Source organism: Andrena cerasifolii, chromosome 6 (assembly GCF_050908995.1).
Source record: "Andrena cerasifolii isolate SP2316 chromosome 6, iyAndCera1_principal, whole genome shotgun sequence".
NCBI lineage: Eukaryota > Metazoa > Arthropoda > Insecta > Hymenoptera > Andrenidae > Andrena > Andrena cerasifolii.
Window position 1 is genome coordinate 8,369,920 of NC_135123.1, and position 26,590 is coordinate 8,396,509.

A 26,590-nucleotide genomic window follows, 5' to 3' on the forward strand; every position below is an offset into this window, starting at 1 on the left:
AATAAAAATAAGATGTGCAAGAAAAAGTAAATAGTCTAGAAATATGTTTGGATTATCAGATTTGTCATTAAAAAATAAATAATTTACCTTGAGATATCACGTTATCTATTTTAAAGCACTTTATTTCTATTTTCAACATTGTAAACATCATTTGGTCGACTTAGCTTGCGATACATTACAGTAGCAATCCCGCACAAAAGTGCGGCATCTGTCCCGAATGCCTGCAACCTATTCCGGCAGAGAAATATCGCACAAACTCCCTTTAACCTATTACAAAAGTTATATCACGAAGAACTATGAATTTCTAACTATTATAATAGCAAAAACAAACACGGCGTAACAAACACGAGAACGTGTTTCCCTTATTACTTTTAAATATAAGTATAGAAGCAAAGTGCGGTAGGCTTACCTAAAGAACAGCAAAATCTTTAAAAGTAATAAGGGAAACAGGTTCTCGCTTAAAAATCCGATCCAAGCCCACAGCCCAGAGCAAATAAAATGAACAGCGCTGTGCTTTATTACCGACAACCCTGAAATACCAAAAGTGCGGCGTCACTCCCAGTGCGGCATCTCTGCCATAATTATGAAAATTTAGCACCAAGTGTTCCGCGCCTGATTTAGCGGCTACGGTTCGAAGCGAGATGGCCAATGGTCCTCTGACGGTTGATCTTTATGATTGCAGGTGTCCTGGGTCCGCAGACGCGGGGAGGAGCTGCACCTACTCACGATCGGGCTGGACACGTACGCGAGCGACTCCAGGTTCACCCTGGCCTATGAAAAGCCGAACGATTGGCGGCTGCTCCTGAGCTCGGCGACCGAGCGAGACGGTGGCCTGTACGAGTGTCAAGTCAGCGCTCATCCTCCATTAATCAGAACTGTCCATCTAACGGTGTCAGGTGAGTAAATGTGTATTTGCGCGTGTATATCCGCCCGCATTTGCTTGTCAGGCTACGAAGAGCAATCGCAAACCGAAATTTCTACCCGGTGGTCCTAGAATATATATATATATGTCCTTTGATCTGACGACTTTGGCGTCACCTATAAATCAGCCTGCACGGACAGTGCTCAAAGCGAGACTGCTGCGCGATGGATCTCCGCTAATCAACTGTAACGAGAATTTCACGGGGAGGGGGATGCTGGGCAATTATCCGGTCTCCCTTTTTCGCCCGCGGATAATGGAGACCCGCGCTCGTGTTCGTTCGTCATTTGGTCCTTTCAATGGGCCGACATAAATCGTTTATTTTGAAACGGGAATGCATCCGTCATTCGCGTTTTGTTCTACACTTCGGCGAGGTAAGCAAGGATAATTAATGGAGAAAGATGAAAGGCCAGAGAATGGTCGAAGGATCAGATTCCTCGCATCTGCAAGGATTATAGAGTTGACCGGCAACACAGGAGTTTATTGCTGTTGGGTGTTGTTTTTTAAATGGCAGAATAGGGGCTGTTAAATAACAATAGGATCGCGTTTAGTGTGTTTGATATTAGCGTCGAAAGAAAAATTTTGATTCTCCAAATACAATAACAAGCATTGACGTGATCTATCAAATATGCGATTATCCAAATAATATCAGTTACCATAAAAGAACAGAGGAAGTAACAAATAAGAGAAAAATTTTATTTGAATAATCATTGGCTAAATGTTTGTTCCAATAACTTTGAGTCGTGCTTCTGTTAAGTGTATGCTGTTTAAAAACTAAAATCTTTATACTCAAAAGTAGTAGAAAAAGGACATATTTCTTTATAGAAGAATCACAAGCAGGGGCGCAAGGAGCATTAATTATTATTATTACGGTACAGTAATTTTAATAACCACAGATATAAGAGCAGTTATATGAAATGATACTTTTATATATTTCGAAATGTACGGGCAAACTGAAATGAAGAAATTTCTTACGCTTTCCTTATGAAACTGTGTATAATCGTGAATTTGTATGGCTTTAAAATTGCACAGGATATATGTGTGATGGAATTTGTATGAATGACTTAAAATTTAAAAACCGTCTCTCAAAGTGTAGTCGCAGGGCAATGGGGGTTTTTATATAGTACAATAAGGAATACGAATATGCTAAGAATATTATTGTATGAGAAATATAAACGTAGATATTGCAGTTAACATTTCACACAAAACCTACACTGTTCCTGATCTAATTTAATTAAATGAAAGGGTAAAGCATAATACTCGATCTCTCTCCCGAAATATTATTATTTAAATAATCCGTTTCTTGTCCACTAATAAATTTAGGAGAATAAAATATCCCCGCAATCCTGCCTCATTCAAATTCATACCCTCCTTTTGAGGTATTTGCGCGTCAGCCACGAATAGCCAGCGTAAGCTTATGCAAATATATATATATTTTTATAGAAAAGCACCCCACCAAGTGGGACTTTGATAGAAATACGTTTCGTCATTAGAGAGTTTTAAAAGTAAATTTTTTTATTTTGCACGTTTCGCACACGTATACTTCCAGCACATGCGTACAGAACTTGCTTACAAATTATCTCGAGTACAGTAGCGACCATGATACAGCGAGGTCGTAATTATCGTAATAAATATCGTACTTGCGTAAACCTCCGCAGTCTAGTCACGGACACACTGTAAAATTCCGCGATTTAGAACGGCCGTTTATCAGAAAACGATCGAGGCTGAGGTGGCTAACGAGAAGCGCACTCAACCCGCGAACAGTAGCATATTACGGCCCTCGTCGGGTTCATCTCGTCGAAGGGAGGGCGACAAAATCCAGCCTCATTATTCTCTTAATCTTGCCGCGGAAAGTATCTCGGGAAAGTTGGCCGGTAGATACATAATCCACGCGTTCCACGGAGCATTTTCGCCGGACCATAAATCACGGCGGCTCGCGTCGTTAGAGTCGTCCTTGTCGTGGCATAATGGCGATCTTGGAGCTGTAACGATGTCCTCGTCGCACTCCCGGCCCGGCGTACGTATACCCCCTTAATTGGAGCCCCCTCCCTCCTTTGCATCCTTGTAGTTCCCTCTCGCTCGCCCCAGCAGTATTGCTTTCCCTCGTTTTCGGTGTTTCTTTCTTCCTGTTCTGATGACGCGGCACGGATTTGCCGATTCCTCTCCAGTTCCATAGGTACAGATGCCAGGGAATTGCATGTCCTTTCTTCAGATCGATAATGTACAGGATATTCGGATTATTGAAACCCAATATCTTTCATTAAAGTGGATGTTGTAACAATAAGGAGAAATCGAGCAGGGGAGAGTTTCGGTACTAATAAGCAGGGAGCAGGACAGGCATAAGTGCATAATAAATCGGGGGTGGTTATGGTCCAAGTTCATTTTTTTTTAAACGGAATGGCGTATAGATTTTTACTATTTTAAACGGCTCTTCGAATGCCAAGTATTGTTTATTTAAAATATATACTGATGGCGAGAAGAATTATTTATAATGGGATCTTTAATTTGGGGATGAACCACTTTTCAATTTAAATATCATTTTCTTCAATATTACAAATTTCATTCAGTCTCTTGTATGGATTTATATCAGGGATCGAAAAAGTTCGAGAACTCTTAATTTTCAAAAAAATTCTGTTAAAACTTATATGTTTCGTTTAAGAAAATATCTGTGCCTGTGGAATTTTTATTGAACGAAATGTTGCGTAGGTAAATATTACAAATAAATAACACATTCAGAATACCAATATAACTTTAATAATTATTTATTATTGTGTAGTATTTATTCATTGAACAGTATTCAGTATTTGTTACAACGATGGAGAGTTTTTTTTTAATATGGATGAACAAAGTACCCGTTCCTGTATAGAGAAATTTTTACCTTTATATTTTACAAGTTCCATTCCAACTAGAACATTTATGTTCAAGAACTTTTACTTTATCAATCCTCAGGGGAACTTACAATGTGAGAACATTTCTGAAAAAAAAGTTCCACGGTCTATGTTTAAACTAGACCCTATTGAAAAGTTCCAGGACTCTTTCGAACCTTGATTAAACATTTCCCTGACACAAACCAAATTCCAACTTTCTAAACTCTATAAACCTCGCCTCTGTTTTGTCAGTTCTCCTCAGAATGCTGTAGCCTCGTGGTTCTGCGAAGGTGCATCGGTCTGGTTGGGCGGGGTGCTTGTTTAAAATGAGTCATTCAATTTCGCGATTCCCGCGTGGAATGGTCACTGAGCGTTACGTGAGCTGGCCGATAATATTGCGACTCGTTGCCTTTGTCGTCGTAAATCGAAAAGTCGATTGCTGCAAAGCCCGAGGCTGGCAGGCCAGCCGTATCGACTTCAACAACGTTTTATCACCGATCGTTCGTTCATTCTATTAAAGTGTGACTATGCAACGAGAACATGGTGGCGATATCTTGATCACCGATATTCCTAGCAATTTCAGGTTAATAGAGACATTCCGCGAGCCGGGCAAGTTTATTCCACGGACGCAGAGGCGACAGATTATTTGATAATGAGAATATTCGATTGTGGCCGCTCTGACGCAAATCCACGGCGAACAGGGGCCAAACTTCAAACGATCGGTATCCGGGTCGCGAACTCTTCTGCGATTCCCTGCGAATATGGTGTTCTGGCAAAGCCACGCTGTCGAGTTCTCGCCTGGACCATAGTCACGAAACGATTGCCACATGCGAATTAGCTGGTTGTACGTCGGATAACTTGGAAAATAATTAAATAAAATCGATCGATACCAGTAAGGGAACACGTTGCGGGTTCGCAGAGTGACTCAAGACAAGAATAACGGCGAGTGCGGGTTCGCGGTGTTCCCCTGCAAGCAGGGGATGAAAGAGGGGGCAGACCGGCGCACAGTGGTCCGGATTGGGGATGTTAGTGACGTTTGGGTATAACTTGTGAACTTTAAAAATGTATATAAATAAAAAATGTTATGTTAAACGATTTTATTTAAAGTGCGCTAAAAATTTAGAAACAATCCATTTCTTGTACCTAATTTCGATGGTGTTTTTCAATTTAAATAAAATCGCGGAGCAATGTATATCTATAAAAATGTGTAACTAAGTAAGTAGACAAAATTATATTTAAATAACTAAACAAAGAAGCAATTTCTTACGATTTTACCTCGTTTAAGGAAAAAGGCACACAAACCACTTGCTTGGAAGTTATAAATAAAGACATGTATCATTTTCAAGTGATGAATTCTGTTTTCAGAACGTTTGAAGGACACGGTGCTACATCCTTAACAAATTTGTATTCAATTGCATTACTTTTTATTAAGTTGTACTATATAAAGAAAACTTTGAAATCGATTTTTATGAAATGGCATTTTGACGTATGTGGCCTTCTTCCATCAAATGCCCCATTTACAATTAATAGACTGTTCGACAAAAGATGCTTTCCGACAAAGTGTATTTTCCTTCGACAATTATTTGGATAACCCGTTGAGGAACAATTGCGCATTTGCGGTGGTTCGTAACAAATCATTACAAACCCCCGCCCTAATGGCATGCAAAGCACGAATCACATAGAATGCAAGAACTTTGAGCCGTAATTGAAACCCTTAATTAATCGTTTCTCGAATAACCTTCTCCATTACAGTAATAGATGGATAGCGGATTGGACTAAATGCGCTTAATCGCGAATGATAACGAATATTCGGTGAACCAAACAGTTGCAGCAGCGCAAGCGGAGGATTGTTAGGTCTCCGCGTTCCCACCGGGAAATCCAACAACTGCATCGCGCCCCAGTATCGTTCGGGGCGTTTTTACGGCGTGGCCGTTATTGCCGATTCCGAAATCCAAAATCCAGAAAGACGATAAATCGAGCAATGCACGTTGAACCGCCGCGTCTCGGGAATTCATGCATCGACGTCGCTGGTTCCATTGTTTCCGTGTATTTATCGGCACACGGTTTCGGAAGAGTTGTTGAAGATCGACCGTGTTTCAGCCGGATCAGTTGAAGAGCAGAGCGCACGGATGGTACGGATACAGTTGGAGTTATCAGTGGAACAGCTCACGGCCTGCGCTGTGCAGCGTTAAACGCTAGCAGGGGTACTCTTTATACATGTAACAGTAACAATTGTAATGATAACCGGGTGATTTTAAAAAGGGCCTAAGGTTTTAGGAATTTACAATACTCACCGAGAGGAGTAAACAATTCTGGACGAACATACATCCTAAAATCAGTCCATTCGGTGTAAGTGGCACTTGTTTGTTTACGAGCGTGCAGTACCAAGCTCCTTTGCCACGCAGTGAATGTAAGCGGAAGAATGAGCCAAAAGAATTTTAGGCGACCGACTTTTAGGAGCACTTCTCTTATAAAAAAGATTTACTCGTACTTTAGGCTATAGCCTGAGCCAAACAGCCATTCCTCTGCGCTTGAAGCCATTTCGATCTCGCTCTGCCAGTTGCCGGCTAAACTCCGCAGCTGAAAATCACGCGAGCTAAACCAGCCGAAGAAGTTTCGTTGTTACATTGCACGAATTGTTTATTACGAAATGAGCGCTTAAAGTGTTGACTAAACGAACAATTTGACCGGGCCCATTCGGGGTCGCTAAACTGTGCGCCCGCAGTAAATAACGGCTAGGATGAACAGACAGTGTGTCGGTTTATTCAAGGTCCAACTGACGCGCTGCGCCTCAGAGTTTCCTCTATAGCAGCATTGAAACCAAGCAAGATGGAGTGAGCATTTAATCTCTTTCTATGAGACCACCGTGCAGGCCACAGGGTGGACGGAAAGCAGAGTGAGGTCTGAAAGACCACGTCTTAACTCGAAGGGATATCACCGTAAGGAATTTTTGCTATTGGGCAGGCCATAACGGTCACGAATTATAAACGTTCGCAACCGGGGAAACCTACCCTTAAGGTTGCCAGCAGCAAGCAACGCACCAGGAGAAAAACGGTCACCCATCTTTCCCCGATACGCGCCCCACGATGCTTAACGTCGGTGATCGAACGAGAACCGGTGTTTCCATCGCGGCCACTGCCGCTGGCTGGCTAGGATGAACAGTGCTCCCTACCAAGCGGGCAATAACTTCCGCGCGATTCATTTACCAGCTCTTGCATCTCCCGCGGCGTGGAAATTTCGATCCCGCCACCGCCGTGGCGCATTACGACAAAAGAAATCGTCAATATGCCGGCGGAAGGGGCCGAGAGGGTGGACGCGTGAAAGAACGAGCAGACCGGGGAGAAGCGATAGGTGGAAGCAATAAGCGCCGCAGAGCGCCGGCACGAAGATATTTCTCAGCCAGGTTCGACGCGATAGACTCGTACGATGGTTATGAAATATTTGACCGAAATACCAGGTGAGGGACAGAAATAAATTCCCCTGTTCCTTCCCGATATAAGCGGGAGCGTTTCGCGTGCTCAAATGGCGGAACGAATGACCGTCTTCGTGTTCTTCGTACGTGCGCGCGATACCCGGCATTTATCATCCGCCCATGTACAGCCCGCGGTCCGCCCGTGTCATTCCGTTCAGATTTTTATTGTTGATTTTTGACAGGACCATAAAGTTTTCTTTTACGAGATTCCGCTAGGCTCTTGTCGGCCGCTCGACTGTATCCACCTCTCGAGGAACTCGCGACGAATGTTCGGTTAGGAGGAGCGCATCACCGCACGCTTGACGGCGGAAGAAGGATTTTACGAGTTCGACGTATAGCATACGCTCGTTTCTTGAATTGTTCGCTGGCCGTTTCGCCGCGAAAATGGCCCCGCACGCCACAAAAACCTACACGCTAAACGGGAATCTCTCGTATGGGGTAAGGAGAGGAGGAACGTGGTCCTTTGAGACGCAATCGTGTTTTCCCCTCACTGTTTCCTCTTTTTGTTAGGCAAAACGTTTCGTTCGACTGCTAGAGTTTCTTAGTCAGTTCTAACCACGCGCTGCCGTTATATGGAGCGTGCATAAGTATTGCATTACCGAAAATTGTCAGTAGGTACTCGTAGTACTGGAGGGTACGCTAACGCAATCCTTGGAGATTGATGGTGAAGTTCGCGTGGCCCTCAGGATTGCATACAAGTGAAAACGGTTCTGGGTTATATAACTTCATTGGTTCCGAGCGCCCTCTTTCACGCGAGCTTTGGAAAACGCGATGGATGCTCGTGCTCTCGGACCGCCCATCGGGGCACCGCTGCCCTGGGGTGAAAACGTAAAAACGGTTCGTATTTTAAATCGTTATTTTTGGTATTTATTCGTCTATTAAAGAAATTGGATTAGTTTCATTCTAATGGATCCTATTTGCAATTTCTTTTTCACATTAATAATATCAAAGCTATGAGGTTTTATCCTCAACGTCCCGATTTTGCCCCGGTCTCCCCTAAGTCACAATGTGTCCAGCATAGTTTCTCAGCACAGATCATGATTCCAACGCAGATGATTAACGATATCCTTTACACGCTCTCCAAGCCGCTTCGGGTTCCACGCATGGCGTATCTGAGTGGTGCGATTAATATCGGACGAACCACTCGAACATGGCAGAAACTTAAGGGAACTGTAGCCAAGTACGTAGCGCGCATCTCGATCATGCTGGACAAAAAGCGCAAGGGAAACTGTAGATTCGCGCGTTTGTGCGGCATGGCATAAAGTTGCCCGGGAAAGGGGCTCTTCCGGATGGTCAGTTAGTCTCTGTTTCCGTGCGCATTCGAGCAAACTTCAGGTTTTATGTCGCGGCACGAGCCCCGATAAAAATGGTAGTCGACGCGCATAGATTGCGCGAGAGGCTCAGAGCGAGCAGCCCTGGGACGCATTTTTTGCCAGGAAAACGAGCGTACGGAACGAGTCGGTACAAACACACAGCACTCTCTTCTTTCCTGAACTTGCGAAATAATTCCTGCAAGGGGTCGCGGAGGGGGGTGGCCCGGTGGCTGGAGAGCTTTATTTTTGGCAGACGCTCAAATAGTTAGGGAACTTAAATTCCGCGAGAGAGGACGGAGGTTTTTCGGGAGGGTAAACTGCTGCCGCGGCCACGACCCTTCTCTCATACTTGCCCCCGCCAACTTTACGAGCGCCCGGCTCTCGCCGTCCCCCACTGGCAACATTCTAATCGGGTTTCGATAATGGCTGGACCGTCTATCGATCTAGACGCTGCTGGAAAAACGCGTGAAATTAGGATGGAAGAGGTCCCGCTATGAATCGATGTCCCGCATAACAGAATCGACTTACAGGTGTTCTTACAGAGATTTGAAACGATGAGCTTCGCGCTGGAATAAAGTGGTCGATCTGATTCATAAGCTACACAGGTCATCAAGAGATATGAGTGGTCGACGGAAATGCAGTGCACAGTAGGTTCTCCTCCGCGCGTTGTGGGCCTTGTGTTGTTCAGTTTTGCAAATGTTTAACTTCGAAACAGAGTAGAAACTTTTGTTAGGCACTTTCTGTTATCGTAGATGGTATTGGTTCCAAAAAATGTATCGACCACCTCCTACATTTTCTATATCGTAAAAACAGAAAGTGGGATGTGGTAAGGCTCTTGGCTATTGAAGGTTAATCCTTGAATGATGGGTATGTTGCTAGGTCACGCGTCGCATGCAGGGTCCATTTTGATCCATAATTTCTAAATAATTTCACAATTTAGATTATTTAATTTTGATTAAAATAATTTTCATTGTCTAGACTTAATTTAGGTTAGTCTAAAACTCATACATCCTCCAAGAAGTAATACTTATACTGATAATTACTTATTAGTAGAGATATAGTTTGATTTTCGTGGTGGGTCAAAATTGACCCTGCATCCGTCAGGTGAAGGTTAACGACCCAGGGACTCGGAATAGTTTCTAAAGATTTTGGGTATATACACCTAGTTGGATGAGAGTTTTGGGTCTATGGGGTCTCGTGATAAGGATGAGGAAACGCAATTTGACAGTTTGTACCGTAAAAGGTATCATTTTACACGCCATTGAAACGTGTCTTGCTATTACGACGGTATCTTGCGAGATGTAGTGAGGAACCTGAGACCTACTCAAATGGCGTGCAACACGATATCTTTGAGGGTGTGTTCTTTGCTACTCGTTGCAAGGTCGCATTTATTTGGAGGCGATTTGACACACCCTTGATCCTTAAAGTATAATACCTTCTTGGGATACAGCGATGTCGTAAAAGCAGAAGAGGGTGAAGTTGGTAGCATCTCCAAGTTCCTCGATAACAAGTCAAACACCTAAGGACTCGCTCAATATATTTTTTGGACATTATGGGCCTTAACGTCCTGGCGTTTGTAGAAACGTGACCAATTATATAAAGCCTGTAGTAAGTGGTAGAAAACAAATTCCAGTAATTCGTACCCTCGAGAGTATTGTTTTATACAGCATTATATTATATCTTCTAGATGCTTCTAATGTTTGAAGAGTGTAGTGAACATCTATAGGCTCTTGATTCGCCAGCAAGGCACAAAATGATACTATCGAGTTTACTCCCCGCTGCTTTTATACATTTTTAACTTTACTTCATTGTTTCATTAAAACACGAGCTATGTGAGGAAGGTGGTTAAACACGAGGAAGAGAAAGTCCAAATATAATAAATGGTACAGGGAGATATGGACGAAAAAAATACGAAACTACCTGGTGGCAGAATGGAGCGAAGAGAGGTGCAGAAGAATAGCGAGATTCAGGATGGGGGACGAGATGAGAGAGGGAAGGTCCTGGGAAGAGGACGAGATGGGGTGCAGGATATGTAGAGGGGTAATATGTAATAGACCGATGTATAGGGGGAGAGAGAAATGAAAAGGGAATATATGAAAGGGTAAGGGAAATACTGGATGAAGAATGTCTGGGAGGAGTGGATGAAGGAGTTGGAAAGGAGAAGAGAGAAGGAAAGAGCAACAGGGGAGGAGGTAGAAGCCGGGGATGGAGGTGACGAGGGTGGGAGTGTAAAAAAATGAAAGTAGATGGACGGCGGAAGCGAGTAGAACAAGTACAAAATAAGAGCAGGGTAAGCATAGAGTAAGATTGAATAGATAAGGAATAATGCAAAAATAGAAGAAAAGGCTAGACGGTAGAGAGAGGGAGAACGGAAGCCAATGTAACGTTAAAATACGAACTGAAACTACGAAGCAATAAGCATCCTAAGTGAATAAAGTGTCTGCGAAGTGAAAGTTAGCGAAAGGCTTGGAGGACCCGTACCTTGGAACTTATAAATTCAAGTCGGTTTCCCTTTTACATTTCCCTCGCGAAAAGCTTCAAAGCTTCGGGTGCAGTCGCCGAGAATAAATCAAGGCTTGCCAATACCAAGCGTTACGAGCTTTTATTACAGTGTCGGTGGTGGTCTTCTGTCACCCGTCGCGTTTATTTACAAAGGAGCCGCCTCTCGGGCCGCCTGTTCGCTTTTTCCCGCCGTTACGTCCGTTTCCTCCTCCGCGGCGAGCTGTTTCTCCAAGTCGTTACCCCGGCCAGTTATCGCGATTGACTTCTTAACCGGCGTTTCTTTCCACGCCCGAGCGCGAGCTCAGAAAACAACCTTGCCCCGTAAAATTGTATCCCCTGGATTTTTATACTCGCGGATGCCAGTTTTTTCTCGGCTGAGTTCGCGAATCACGCCTCAGAAAGGCTGCTCGAATTACGGATCTTCTCTTCAGTGCCTGCTTTTACACGGAGACGATTTTTATGAGCGATTAATCCCACGATGGAAACACCGTCGCGTGTTGTGATAGGAGTTACGGTTCTCTTAGTTAATACTCTGTTACTGCCCTCCGACTTGTTGCCATCAAATTGATGGCAGCATACTATATAGTCTCAGACACGTATTTTGCCTTAAGTAAATGAAACTTGATCGTTTTTTTGTTGTTGTTAAAATGACCCGCGTTTAAGTCTTAAGGGGAGAAGATCGCATAAATCGAAAGAAAAATATAAAGACAAATTTTTCCATAAATAGCTTCTAAAACATTTCAAAAATATATTGCCAAAGTTATAGGCCGAACTTCAACTCCGTATTGATAATATAGCCTGGTGAGTTAACGCGCCTCTGAGCGCCAAGCATACCTAAAACGCATTTTAACCCTTTCAATACCGTGGACGAGGTATCTCGAGATAACTCAAAAACTATTTGACCAATCAACTTCAAATTTTGCACACATTTAGTTTATAATATTCCTCAGAATATGGACCACAAGGTTTAACCAAATTATTAATTTTAACCACTGCTTTTAAACAAATAAAACACGATTTTTAGGTAAAATTACACCTAATTGCTTGAAGTTCCACCATATTCAAAAATTGACATTTTTTAAACCATTTGTGGTTCATATTCTTACAATCGGCACATAAATTGAAAAAAATTATTGGTCTGTTTTACATAACTACCAGAGACGCTACAACAGGCGCCGTTTTGCATCTCGAAAAAAACCTATTTCACATACTGCTCTATTTCTTTCATATTTATTATAATCTAACTGTTATAAAATTTTGTTCACTTGTTGTAATGTTAAGTAAAGTACCCTTAAAGTTTCGAAAGGATTAGCGTATCGGTGTCTTTGCAAAAAATTCCTAATAATTGATACAAAAATAAGCCGTTTATACGGGCTTCTCCCCTTAATACCACAGGATTTGTTAATAGTGTTTGACTACTAATTGTAAATTCATTACCAACGCATATCAGTAGTTTCCTCGCGAGATATTCCGAGTCGCGATATCGCGTGCTAGGCAGCATTAAATGCACATACCCTATCCGCTATAGGAGGTAGTTAAAAATAATGATATCAAAATCAAGCAAGCAATATTATCATCAGTACCAAATCTAATTTAATAGAAACTGCCATCCTGAGGAGTTTCACTTCAATCAGTCACTTTAGTTCTCGATCACGTTCCCTGCTGGAACGACCTCGAAGGAAAGACACTTCGCAGCAGCCGCGGTAATAAACCTCGTTGGGTACTTAATTTCGACCGAAGGTAGCGTGTTACGCGAAAGTAGCGAGGTAAAGTTCCGCGTTGAGGTAAGCTGAGTCGGAAGTTGCTGATGTTTTCGGTGTTCTAGGTGCTTTCACGGCTCGAGCACACGTGTAGCGTATGCTCGCTTACACGGCTGGCCGAAACTCCGACCGAGCAGCCGAAGAAAATCTCGCGAAGCGGTGGCACGGTAACAAGGGTTACCATTTTAATGGCTGTCCATGTTAATAATTACGCTGCCACAAGCATTCTCCAAGTTCACCGTGCCTATCGCGACGGCGAAACTAGATCACCGGCTTCGTTCGCCAGTCGAGGATGGAACGTGCGAAACGACCCCGCCGCTGCCAGACTACTCGGGATTTTAATTGCGAGTGCCGCTCCGACCGTTTATGCGTCTCCCAACGTGATACATATTTTTTTTTTCTTGTTCTCTTCCGCAACTGCCGCGGCCGCATTAACTCGGCACCGTTCAGTCGCTCGCACTGTTACAGGGACGTTTACTTTATTTCTTCATTAACGACGATTAACACTTTCCAGCGCGGTGAATTTTTCCGCGTCCCGCAGCCGCCGATGCTTTTCAACGAATTTGCCCCAGATTCATTGGAATTGTGCACCGAAACGATTTTGACGTTCGAAAAATTCAGAGGGTAAATACGGACGTGTTTTTATGATTCCGATACGATACCGGGGGAAAGTACACGGGGTGAAGCGTTAAGAATTACCACCGCGAATATCTCTGGAACCACGACAGCGAGGGAATAATTTTTCGAATGAACGTTATTCGGTACGAAAGGGACTGTCCTATTGTCATAAAGAATTTTTTTGTAGGTGGAAGTATAGGTGGGTTTTTCTCTTTCATGGTTCTGGGGATACTCGAGGTGGTAATTCTTATGGGTCCACTCTGTATGGTACGAAGCCTTTGAAAATTGCTGGGTTTATGATTCGGACGTGACTGCGTCGCTATTTTGGAGATTACAGAAACCGTGGGCGCGATTGCTAGGGTACTCGCATTTTTGTTCATTTATGGATGAAGGGAGCTGGAAATTCTTATAACTTGGAAGTCGGATGGACCGCGAAAATGGAAACCGATTACTTTTCAGTAAACTTTCAGTCAACCTTCGAGCATTACGGAGCTGAAAAGTGGCCCGTGGAGAAAGGGGTTGAGTGGCGAAATTCGTGGAACCGTCTTTGCAATTGCGATGACAAGAAAAATCGAGGGGTTTAAGAGGAGCAGTAATATTAAACAGAGGCAAATGCTTTTCAGCGTCAGGAATCACGGCGAATGTGAACTGCACGCGAGAGGAGTCGTTGCTGAGTAGCGGCATTGACAGTGTGTTTGCAGTGGCTGGCCTAAATAGAACGGCTGCGACGAAGAAACCGCTGTTGCGGCTGGTGAACAAGAAGAAGAGGTCGCTGTAGAGCAGGGAACATGAGAATTGGACAATAGGATGTGGCAAAATGCGTTATGGCTCGTCGAGTCCACGTCGCAGTTATTTGGATTTGAAGCGACGGTATTTATCTGACGCAGACTCTGCGGAAGGACCTTCTTCAACTGCACCCAATCTCCAATGGAGGACAGAGGTGAATGCATATTGTAATACATATACACATGCAGCATGGAGAATAATCCACCCTTTGCAACACGGGAGATTTGATAGAGACTGATAGATCGTTAAGTGAGGAGATATGCAAAATTACATTAGAGGAGAACGCTTTGTGATTAGGCTCGTAGTTGATCGGAGATAATTTCATATTTCCACGAGAGAACCACCTCAAATACACGCTACCTACTTGATAGGGTGCAATAAACGTTTACTTCTGATTCTCTAATTGAAACAGTTTAGGTACTTTAGTGTAATTATTATAAAATTTAGACGATACTGTTGCAATAAGTTTTTTACAAATGGGGCAATGATTGGAGCCAGAGGCTCTTAGACCCGTCTCGTGAGTCATGCAAGGCTAACTGTTTGGGAAACAGTTGATTAGTTGTTTCGGGCAAAAATGTGTATTTCTGTGAGGACTGCGTCAATTTGTAAACAATTTATCTAACAACGTCAAAAATATGGCTGAACTTATCTCAGATTGACCGAGGCAGAGGGATTGCTTCAAGTACTGGGACGGTTGCCATAATTTCTCGATTTGAATCCGATCGAAAAGTTGTGGCCAGAAGTAAGCAGATCATTAAGGAAGTGGAAAGTGGGGCAAAACCGGGTGGCTAATGTATTTTTTCTGCTAGCAAAAAGTCAGACGGCAACATAATCTTTGAACACCGCTAGAAATCTTAATTGGACCTTGCAGAATGAGGAAATGAGAGTCCTTTTTTTAAAAAAAATACTATTTGGCTCGCAGGAAAACAAGAATTCTTGGAAGTATGCAAGTACTCGGTTTTACCCTATAGGTGTGGGTAACATCGGGTATCTATTAATAGACGCATAAAATATGATATATAATCATAAAACCTCTATTACTATTATTTTAGAAAGCATAAAGTAAGATATTTTAACAAATATTAATTTGTACATAAATTTATTTTAATTTATCTAGTGCACAAAAATCACAAATAAATGAGGTAATTCACTAAACATTAAATATTTACACTTCAACATGCGGTAAAGAACCGGGTAAAACGTAAAAATACTGTGTAAAGACTACAGAATACAGTGCAGTGCTTATCGTAACATATTCTTTAAATCCAAGTGGTATAAAAAATGCAATTCACCAACGCAAAACTGGAACTTTTCAACTCGAAATTTGTCAACTTCTCTGGATGAAAAACTACGGCTGTCTTTGCGCTGCGATTGATCTCGTACCGTCGTGAGGTCCACCCGAATGTAACACCGTGCGTTGGGTGCATATCGTAGCTCTTGTCTCAGAAAAACAGTGAACGGTTTCGCCCTACTTTCCCCTGTCCAAAATCCAAAGAACAACTTTAGGAAATCTTTCACAACTGCTGGCAATTCACTTCGGAAGAAACATTTCATAAACTTGTCACATTTATTGTTGCATTCCACAACTTCCATGGTCCTAGGTATCTTTAAATTTTCAAAGAAGATTTCATCTAAAACGAGGTCCTGTAAGAACAAATTTTATTCTGCACTTTTGACCTACTTTTCTGCAAGAAATCATCTGCTTTTACAGAGGGTGGCCAAATTAATATATTCAAACAAAAAGGTTTGAGATTTTGTAAGTTTAAGCGATGGAATAAAATAGATGTCTCGCTTTTAATGTTATGATATTATTTTTTAATACTAGTATGTATTTAAGAATGCAAATTAAATAGATTTATGTATATAGGTTTAAAACTGTATTGTACGAGAAATACAATTATTCAATATTTGGTGACTCCGCCTCTAGCTTTTATGACGGTTTGGATTCGGCGTGGCATGCTTTCAATGCATTCTACGGCTACTTCCTGCAGTTTTGGAATATTCTGCTATACTCTGATGGCATTCTCTATTATTTCTCTTATTTGTAATAACTTCATACTCGCCCTTTAAAAAACAAATGAGATTTATATGTTGAAAAATTACTCACAATGTTGCCAGATGTTGTATCTAATCAATAAATGAAGAAACAATAGCATTCGTGCATTGTTACATTAATTACAGCCACGACTTTCACAGATTTTAACGAAAATGTTTTGGGTATAATTATTCGGCCACTCTCTGTACTTTTCTTGCATATGTATTGCTTTTAAAATGGCATATGTATTGATTTTCAAACATGCCATTGCGTACCTATATTCATTTCCTCGTGCACACTCTACTGTTATATTTTACTTTGTTTTTAGGAGTAATTAAGAATGTTGATAAAGATTCATAGGATATTGTTTTGTGAATATGATTCTTACGATTATTACAGTTTCCAGTGTGTGCATGCTACCGAACTTTGCAAAGAGCTAATTAGGTGCCAGGATAATGATGAAATAGATTAATCTTTCATTATCGGAATCAGTAGCATCGCCCATAGAACGAACATGTTACGCTTATCACAGGCCCATTATAGAATACACACTCGATAATAATTTTGACCTCCTAATCAGGTTATCACAGCTAACCCCGCGCCTCTTGTAATGGTAATTATTAGACGAAGGGATGATCTTCCATTCACCCATTTTCTCTGGCACATTCAATGGGATAATCTTCCACCTCTCCATTTCCCTCGCTTGTGTTCGAGCTTAACAAAGGATTCGATTAAAGTATGGCATTCGCAAAGGGATTTAATTATGAAAGCAAATAAAATACACATAATTATAGGATACAGTTCGATATCAATCCTCGTGAATAATTTTACCTTCATCAAATTACCCGTAAATGATTCTTCACTGGTTTACACTTTACACACGAACCCGTTTGACGGGAAATTTGCAAGACGATTAATGTAATGCGAAGCAATTTAATTGAAATAATGTTGTAATGAGTAATATTAATCCGATGACGAGAGATGAAACGAACTGGGTAATGTATTAGTGGGAACAATGAATTGGTATAAATAAAACGCGAGATAAAATTACAAAACGTGATTATATCGGTACACTCGAACTGACAGATATTCCCAATAGGTATCGCGGTGCTGTCACGGAGGTAGGTATGGTCAGCAAATAATTTTAATGAAGTCCTCTATTCGAGGGACACATATAATTTATACATATTTTTCTGTATCTTTGTCCTCGTCTGTTTACGCAAAATTAACAGCCCTGGGTTTGCCCGCGTATTTAATTATGACATTTCAATTGGATTGGATACGTGGCGAATATTTATGAGAATTGATATAAATTATGTATTCGCTTGATGGGTGTAAGTACTAATTCAGACATTAATACTGTAACATGAAAATACGGTATTTATTTAGATATCATATATAATTTTCATGACAGAAAATGAAACCGATAAATATGTACCTACGTAGCTTGCTAGCGTCCTTTTGTAATAACGGAACATCCTGTATAGATGTATTAATTTTCCATCGAGAGAAGAATTATCAAGTATATTTCATTCTTGGAGTAAAGCGCATAAATGGGACTCGTTTGAAACGTGCAAACACTAAATGGATTAATTTATGAGGAGCTCGACAAAAATGACGGAAAACCTACAATTCTATTTTTAGACGTGGCTTAAAATTAATTGGTTACATATTCGTTAGTTTTCGAAGATATTAAATGCATTAAAAAATTGTGAAATATTATGTTTACAGCATTTTTGTATTCTAAAGTTGACTTCCTTTTGGAAAAAATTCTTAAGTACCCTTTTTAGTTATGCTTGTGTTAGAAACCAGAATTAGTATTTTTTTTCAGAAATATATAATCAACATGGATTTGTATAAGATAAAATATAGCGTTATAGCTCATTCACATATCTCGTGTCCGTTAGTATCGCGATATAAGGCGATTTGCCAATGTAATTAGCTTTGGTAGGATTCGTAAACACCATAGCAAGAACTAACAGCTATGCACTGTGATGAAATATCGTCACAATGGAGCAAGCAGCAAGTGACTGCTGGCAGTACAGAGAATAATTCCAAACGCGTAATTTACCTATTCATTCATTTGCATCGTACAATGCAGGAGAACGTATGCTGCTGTTTCATCGTCAGCGGCAATATGCATGTAGTTTGTTTGTATACTTGTAAACATATTTTCAGCGTGCATTGTTCGATAAGTGTACCAGAGTGCCTGCTGTGCGAATCTTTTTTCACCTTTGGCGGCGATACTCGCTTGCTTAAGCGTACTAGGCACTCGTTTTAGTCGAAACGAAGCATTTCTTTTTACAATTAATTACAAAGAAATATATTGAAAGATACTGAATAGAAAGAAACTTTTTGTAAAAAGCCTCTTTAATGATCCATCTGTAAATGTGTATGTCTTTTGAAAAAACCGGTTTTCGAATTCCAGTATTAAAAAAAACGGTTTAACCAGTTTTTGAATTTTTACCTCCAAAAATATATATATATATATATATATATATATAGGTAAACAAATATTTATACTTATTTCAACATTTTTCAGTTTTTTTTTTTAATATTTATGGAATTACAAAAATATAGCAAAATAAAATAAACTCTACTTATACAAAACCAAATAAATAAAAACTATAATAAGTAAAATCCGTACAAAATATAAATTATAAATCTATATTTCATTTAGTATTTTTCTTCAGCAAATATAAACCCATGGAGATTAGTTTTACAGTAAACTTTTACAACAATATGCTTGTGCCCGAGGCAATTTCAAGTTAAAATGTTAACGTTTTTAACCCTTCGTTGACACACCTCTTTTTTCAATCAACTTTAACACACCTGGGTGGCTCACACACAGAGCAATTTTTGAACGACTGCCATTCTCATCTAAAGAATCCAATCGCTATGAAAAAAATCACGGATCAAATTCAGGGTTTTTAGAATATATTTCAATAGTTTTTCGATTTAAATTTTATCACGGTTTTCGTAAAAAAAATTCTAAATTTCCATATGTCGATAAAAAACGAAGATCTTCTAAAAATTGTAACTTTTACAAATTTCAATATTAGAAACTAAAAATCAACATAGTTGTTGTTCAGATGTAACATTTTGAAAAAAAAAGTTTGTAAGTCGGTTTTGGAAAAAGGTATTTATTTTGCATACCTATAGAAAGTAAGCAATTTCTACAATTTTGAAAAACAGAGATATTCCACGAATATCCACGATATTCTACGTATTGGACTTTTCCAACAAGAGCGTCAAAATCAGCTTATAAATGTCAACGAAGGGTTAATGAAATAATTAATTATCTATTACATATTAATTCTAGTATCTAAAATCGGTTTTTAAATAAAAAATTTTAATTTTAATTTTAATTTAAAACCCGTTTTTCGAATTCTACAAATTAATCCCCAAAAAACAATTTTTAAATCCAGTTTTTAAAAATGGACAAACCCTAATTACGTAATTTGACAGAACAACGTAGACATTTAATTTAAAACGCATATTTTCCACTAATTTTTAGGACAAGAATTATTGAAATGCAGTTGTCTCTATCATTTTATTCAAAATCCGGAAAATGTCGCACGCATAGTTTCTGAAATAACCGCTTCAATTGCTTGTCCACTATCTCATTGGAGAACTTAGCACGAGTGAAACCCCATCTGCCATGAAAACCAGTTGTCAATCACAGCCACGTCATGCAACTACTGTACACCGTTAGACACTTTTGGACTACCTTCACAATTCCATCCGTAAAATCCGTCCGCGCGTACGAATCTGCGTGGGAAAATTCGAATCATCGATTTCACCGATGACGGCCGCAGCTGCGCCAACCCTTCGCTTACCCGCGGTTCCTCCGTAACTAACAATAAGCAGCACGCTAAAACTACTTGCCTGCTTCTGTTACCCGAGTTCGTTTCGCCTGTTTGTTCCGTCGCGGCGGTGCTCCCCTTTCAATTTGCCGCGATCGTGCGACTCGATCGTGCCAGATTAGGAGATCCGGAATGCGTCGCTGGCTGCGGAGCCGCGTAATCCGGATGATAACGTGGATTAAGTCCGCCGTCGAAATACCAGGAGTTAATCGTATTTCGGAGACACGAGCGTATAATTATCGCGGCCACGCCCGCCACGTCCCGTCGAACCAGTTCGCCCTCGAGGTGCAGAGAGTTTCCTAATTTCTCAGGGGCCGACCCTTGAGGCTCACCCCGATTCGCTGACTAGCTAATATCGAAACAGCCCTTATCTCCTTTATCGTCCCCTCCGTTCTGGAACGACTCTGCGGTGGCTTTTGAAAATTTTCAAGCGGACCGGAACTCGATTAAGAAAGACGTAGCTTATCCGCTGGGATCTTAAGTGGGCCACCAGTGCTTCCTGGTTGTTTAACGAGGTCATTTTTATGTAGAGATAGTCTGTGACAGGCGAAGTTAAGAGTGTACCGCGTGTTACGCTGTATACTATGTTGGGCCACAAAATCGCGTTTTGATGACGGTCGATCGTTCGCTCGTTGTGTCGTTGGTTCACTATATGCACGTACATTAATGTCGACAGATTTCTGGGTTCCAAAAAATTGAAATTTCTTTTATCAATTTTTTTTTATCCTTTAAGGGGGATTCTCGTGTAACAGCCCCCGAAATTGATTTTTTTAAACGAAAATATTGTTAATATACCGTTAAACTGTTTTGGAATATAAGGAGACATATTTAAACTTGTAGAATTTGTTTTCTGTCTCGATACTTCTTATTATTTATTAATTATTGTGGAATCGCGGTCACCTCTTCGACGATGTTGGCGTCAGGTGTAGCACCTGTCACAGTCATCTCATTGCAAAGAGAAGAGAATTTTCTTAAAGTTAAATAATTTACGCTGGGACTGGACCTAAAATTTTAATTTTAGTTTTTATTTGTAATACTTTTTTTCGTCGATATAAACGAATATGTACATAACAAACTCAACAATGCTTATATTTAATGTTTTGTTCTATCACACCGTTACAGAGTTATATTTAAAAGAACAGAAAAATTATAAAAACAATAATTTTAAGAGATGGTTTCGCCGCTTGAGAGTGAATTTCCGCAGAAAAAGAATTGTTCCTTGCATACTGCTGTACATTCATATGAAGTTCCATTAAAATCAGAACTTTCAGGTTGGGCATTAAGTAAATAGAAAAATATTTAAATAACGGATGAAATAAAAGTTACTTTAACTTTAGATTATTTGACGAATAAAGTTACTTTTTTCATTCGACAATATTTTCTTAAAAAATCGTTATTCGATATCTTTATTTAAATAAATAATTGCTCATACGCCTAGTTCGGAAACACTCGTATATTTACCGTTTTGACCGTATTTCAGGAAAATTCTCGCGGTTGGAATACACTTTGTGACGCCCGGTGAGCTGAGCGTGTGGTTCCGATAATAATCAAGCGGTCGCGGAACAAACAAGCCGACCGAACTACCGCCTGAAGTTAAACGGGCTTAAAGATACAAATGCGAAATTAAGACGAAGCTTGCCACACTGTTTAACTAATCAACCGACTCCTGCTTGTTGTTTTCATCTTCTCTCGTAAGCCTTGCGAAATTAGGTCAAACTAGGAACGAACGGTAACCGATTCTGAATTGTCAATAAGTTACTATGCTAACAGAAACGTCAATGCCGAGGCTTGTCCCACCTTGCCGAATCGCTGGTGGATCATGACGTTGGAATGTCTTGCTTCGCGCAATATGACGCTGAAATTGCAGTGATCTTCGAAACTAGGGCTCACGATGCAGGGGTGCATGCAACACCTACAAACCGTCACATAGGTTGTAAACTCATAGAGACAAAATTGCTTTCTCACAACTGAACATACCCAACCCGCGCATGCCGATTTTGACGAGACTCTACGGATTAGCAGAATAGCGAACAATATTTGGCATGTATTTTTTGTTGCCGGCAATCGTCCATGCTGATGTGGTGAAAACACCCCTAAAGTTGGGGGTCGAGAATATAATTTCTAGAATATCGCGCGAAATACATATTTTTTAATCGCGAGATTTTTTAAAGACGGAGCCAGTCCCCTGCTCAGTTTTTAGAAAATTTCAGGAAATATGTTTTCGACCCCCAACATTAAGGGCTCTCCTCACCCCTTCCACATGGACGATAGCCAATAATAAAAAATACGTGTGAAATATTTTTAATTATTCTGAAAATCTACGGAGTCTCACCAAAATCGGCGTCTCAGTCTCACTTTTCTGGATACGAAATATTTAGCGCGTGCTGTATAGATACCAAATTTTGGTCCAGAGGTTCTCAAACGATTCCTGTACTCAACAGATGCGGTACAAAGGGTTTGCAAAAATTGCGGCCTTTGATTACTTCGTACCCTACTCCGAAATGGTGGTTGCGTATCAGAAAGGGCTCGCGCTTGCGTTCCATGGCACATTTGCAAGTGAGCGTGATCGTATAATCATGTTAGCAACACGATACACGGAAATACTCGATTGCGCGTGGAAAACACCAACGATCCATTAAAGCGATGTCGATTATGACGACCAACCGCATCGCGAGCTGTTTGCAGCAATTTGAAAACAGTGAGGTCAATACGAGGCTTACGAGACTGCCTTTGCTGTTGGTCGTTGATCAATGGAATTATCAATCAACCGCCTCTGGTAGAGGCCATTAATTAACAATAACAAGACGAATCAATCGCGTTTCGCATCTGCGAGTCATGCCCTCGTTGCATTACTTTGATCCTTCGACCACGTCCATCTAGAGGTAACGAATTCACGTTGCGTGAATGTTCATTATCCCCATTGGTCCAGATTTGCACTTAGAATAGCGAATCATTGTGTTCTGCATCTTCTATCGCTGAACAGGATTTGTACGCTGAACGTGAATTTGTAGTCAGGGGCGGATTTGAAGATTGGGCGCCTAGGCAAACAAGCATCTGCCGCCCTTTCGGTGAAATATCGTCAAATATTTTAATTTAAAACAGTCGAGACAAATTCAAAATTATTAATTCGATGTGGCAAGTCACATCTGAGTCATTGCTAAGCCAGTATATGAAACAAAGTGAATTGTTTTTAATATTGTCTCAGGCCTGTGTGCTTAAACCTTTCCCAATTTCTTTCGCTCAAAATTTGTCGCCGTCCAAAATTTGTCGCATCCCAAAATTTGTCGCTTTAAAAAATTTGTTGCCCCCAAAACTTTCTGCTCCCCCATAATTTAACATCGCAAGAACCCGAGAGAACCCTAGATTGGTTGAATATTGTGTTCGCAAATTTACAAATATTTTACGTTCTTTTTGGTAGTTATAAAGCCGCCCGTTTCAGCGTTTGCGGTACAGTTACTCGAGAATGTATTCCAATTTGTTACTGACCAATATTTCCGACCTACTCGAAACATTGAAATTGTTTGAAATATCAGAGCTATTGGAAAGAATTGAGCACTTGCCTTTTTTTATAACTTTTGACCGTTTATTTAACGTTGCACCAACTGTAATGGCTATTAGCGACCACATTCTAGTAACATGAAATAAATACAGTAGTAGAGCTATGACAGTTCAAACCCAAATTTGAGATTCAAGGTCAGGGCGAAATCCAAATTTGGATTTTGAACGTGTATCGAACGTCTACCGTACCACTCGGAACGTGTATTGAACATCTATGGCGCCACAGATGTTCAATAGTTGTTCAAAGCGGTACGATAGACGTTCGATACACGTTCAAAGTGGTACGATAGACGTTCAATACACGTTCAAACCCAAATTTGAGTTTCGCCCTGACCTTGAATCTCAAATTTGGGTTTGAATTGTCATAGCTCTACTACTAAATATAGTATATATTTTGTAATTACGTTGGTATACTGATTAAATATTTAATATATAATATATTAATATGATCATAATGTATCAGCCAAAGCGTATGGTTCCACTTAAAAAGACATCAATATCCTTGACGCTATCCTGAACCAAAAAAAAAAAAAATTAAACCGAAAGGTATTTTCTGGTATTACCAATATATTCCAAATTTTTTCAATTGTCACGCGGAAATGCCTCACCCTGTGTTTAGTTATCGTCGGGGAGCATCCAACCCCAAAGTTCAGTGTCTCACCACACTAACCCCTAACATTATTAAATAAAATAATAAAGTAACTTCAGTCACCTGTATGCACGCTGCAATAATCAGTTCAATCTAAAATAGCGAGTGTCCGTCTATTTTATAGACGGGAGTGTTCGTGTGTACAGAGGGGCACAGGCACGCAGGTAAACGCGGCATATTTGCCGTTAAACTGCGAAAGTTGCGAATGTAAATCTGGCTCTCTCGTCGCGATACATGCTGTTGTTGCGAACTGGCACGATTTCGCCGTATAACTGCATCTGGCCCCGCTGACTCCCGGGATCTTCCATAAATAAATGCATGAGCGCGTACACGTACCGATCCCTCGGTCCCGCTACCAATGTATTCGACGTATGTTGCGTAGGTAGCGCTCGTATGTTGATTATTGTGCACGGTGTACACCAGTTGTATCCGTACGTGCACGGTACAAACAATCGGTACGCGCACTGCGGATGCACCTGTATACCGGGGCACATGGTTAAGCGATGAAACCGCGATCAATTCTCGAGAGACGGATGCTATAGGGTCGCCGAGCGCCGTTAATATCGTTTACATGTCGCGGAAGAAAAGGACGAGACCGGAACGCTGGTGTGTGGGCAACGAAACGGAAACTGTGCTGTCATTCTTCACGGAGGCGAACGCAAAACTCTGTATAAGTGTACCCATTTATTAGGGTGGTCCACAGCCTCGTGGGATTTTTGTTTGTTTTATTCTTTGTTGCCTTCCACAAACCCGCTTTTGTTTCTTAAACGAAAAGAAGTGTGTATATCAAAAACTGGCTCAATTGAACCATATTTACAGGTCCCTACGATTTCCAACACTATTTTACACAATTAAATGTTTGTGAATTTTTTTTGAAAAAGCGGAAGCGTATATTTTTACAGAACTTTTTGCAGATTGAAGAGCAACATTTAAAGAACATTTGGTAATTTTCTCGTAGAATAGTATTTAAGTTTCTAGTAAAGTAACAATTGATATCCAAGAAGCATTTTTAAAAATTTGGTTTTGCGGTTAATCCTAGCAACCTCCAAATATTATTCTGATTATGCTGAATTTTTGCACAGGTGTTAGTTAGCATGTTTGGTACAAAAGTAACCTTGTAGAGAACCTACACTTCATACTTGAAAAGATCGACCGCCCTACTGCATAGCTAACAACCATATTAACATAGGTAAACAGACCTACACTGTGCATGACGTTTTTTATTGCACACATTCGACACACTTCGGAGCCTTGAAGTGAAGTATGAAGTGGAGTATGAAGTGGAGATGTCCGAAGAATATGTGGAAGGCGTCCCTGGGGTTCGGACTTGAAGGAAGATACTCAAGCTGCCGACTTTGACCCCCTGCTGCTGTTACGACATCACTATATCTCTGCAAGACACTATAGTCGCGGGGACAGAAATAGTGGAGTCTTGAATGAGACGAAGTGACAGACAAAAGCAGGTCTTAAGTGTCTGGCCCAGCGGGTGTTTTAAGCACCCATCGCCATATGTCCTGCCTTGCAGGAATATAGTGACGTCGTAAACGCAATAGGGGGCGAAGTCGATACCGCCCTTAAGTGTCCACGAACAAGTCAACTACACAGAGACTCAAGGCTGATACCCACTAGCGTGCACTGATCACTGCATTCAATTGAGGATCACGCTGAAGAAAAAGAGGGATCACGTTGCTTGATGCGCGAGCATTCGCACCAGAAGTGTATGATGAACTACATTCTAATCTGCGAGTACAGGATGCTCCTGAACTATAGGTAGAAGCTTAGTCGGTTAATAGAACTCATTAAAGGAAATGAAAAACAGTTGGTGAACATAGGGCGATAAAATAATTGTTCTTAATATTTGCAATTTTGTATTTCGTGAGGTAATAGTTTTATGGTTTTTTACACACACCTCAGAATCACTGATGTTTCGAGAGGTATCTGGACACTTGGCACTATTTAGTATTTAAATTAGTTACAATGCTTGTTGATATGAGAAATTCTAATTCTCTACGGGTGTTTATACAAATCAGTTCAGGACTGACAGGGTAGGCAGTATTTACTATTTATGTTTTTTTTACAAAATCAAAACAATGGATTATCTCACCATTAATAGGTAATCTTATTACATTAATAATTGAGGGGCCCAGTGGAAAACAGGCACATGCCACGTACGGATAAATTTTCGTTTCTTTGTACCACGAATTCTTTCCTGCAGTGTAATTCCACCACATCCTAATATATAATA

General features: G+C 40.7%; 1 protein-coding gene across 1 annotated transcript in view; it reads left to right on the top strand.

Moving 5' to 3' along the window:
* Positions 1–26,590, top strand: part of LOC143370478 (zwei Ig domain protein zig-8) — a 348,169-nt gene that overhangs the window by 145,276 nt on the left and 176,303 nt on the right. Inside the window, exon 6 of the mRNA XM_076815644.1 lies at positions 683–896. Within this exon, the coding sequence (XP_076671759.1) occupies positions 683–896 (214 nt within the window). The remainder of the gene's footprint in view (positions 1–682; positions 897–26,590) is intronic.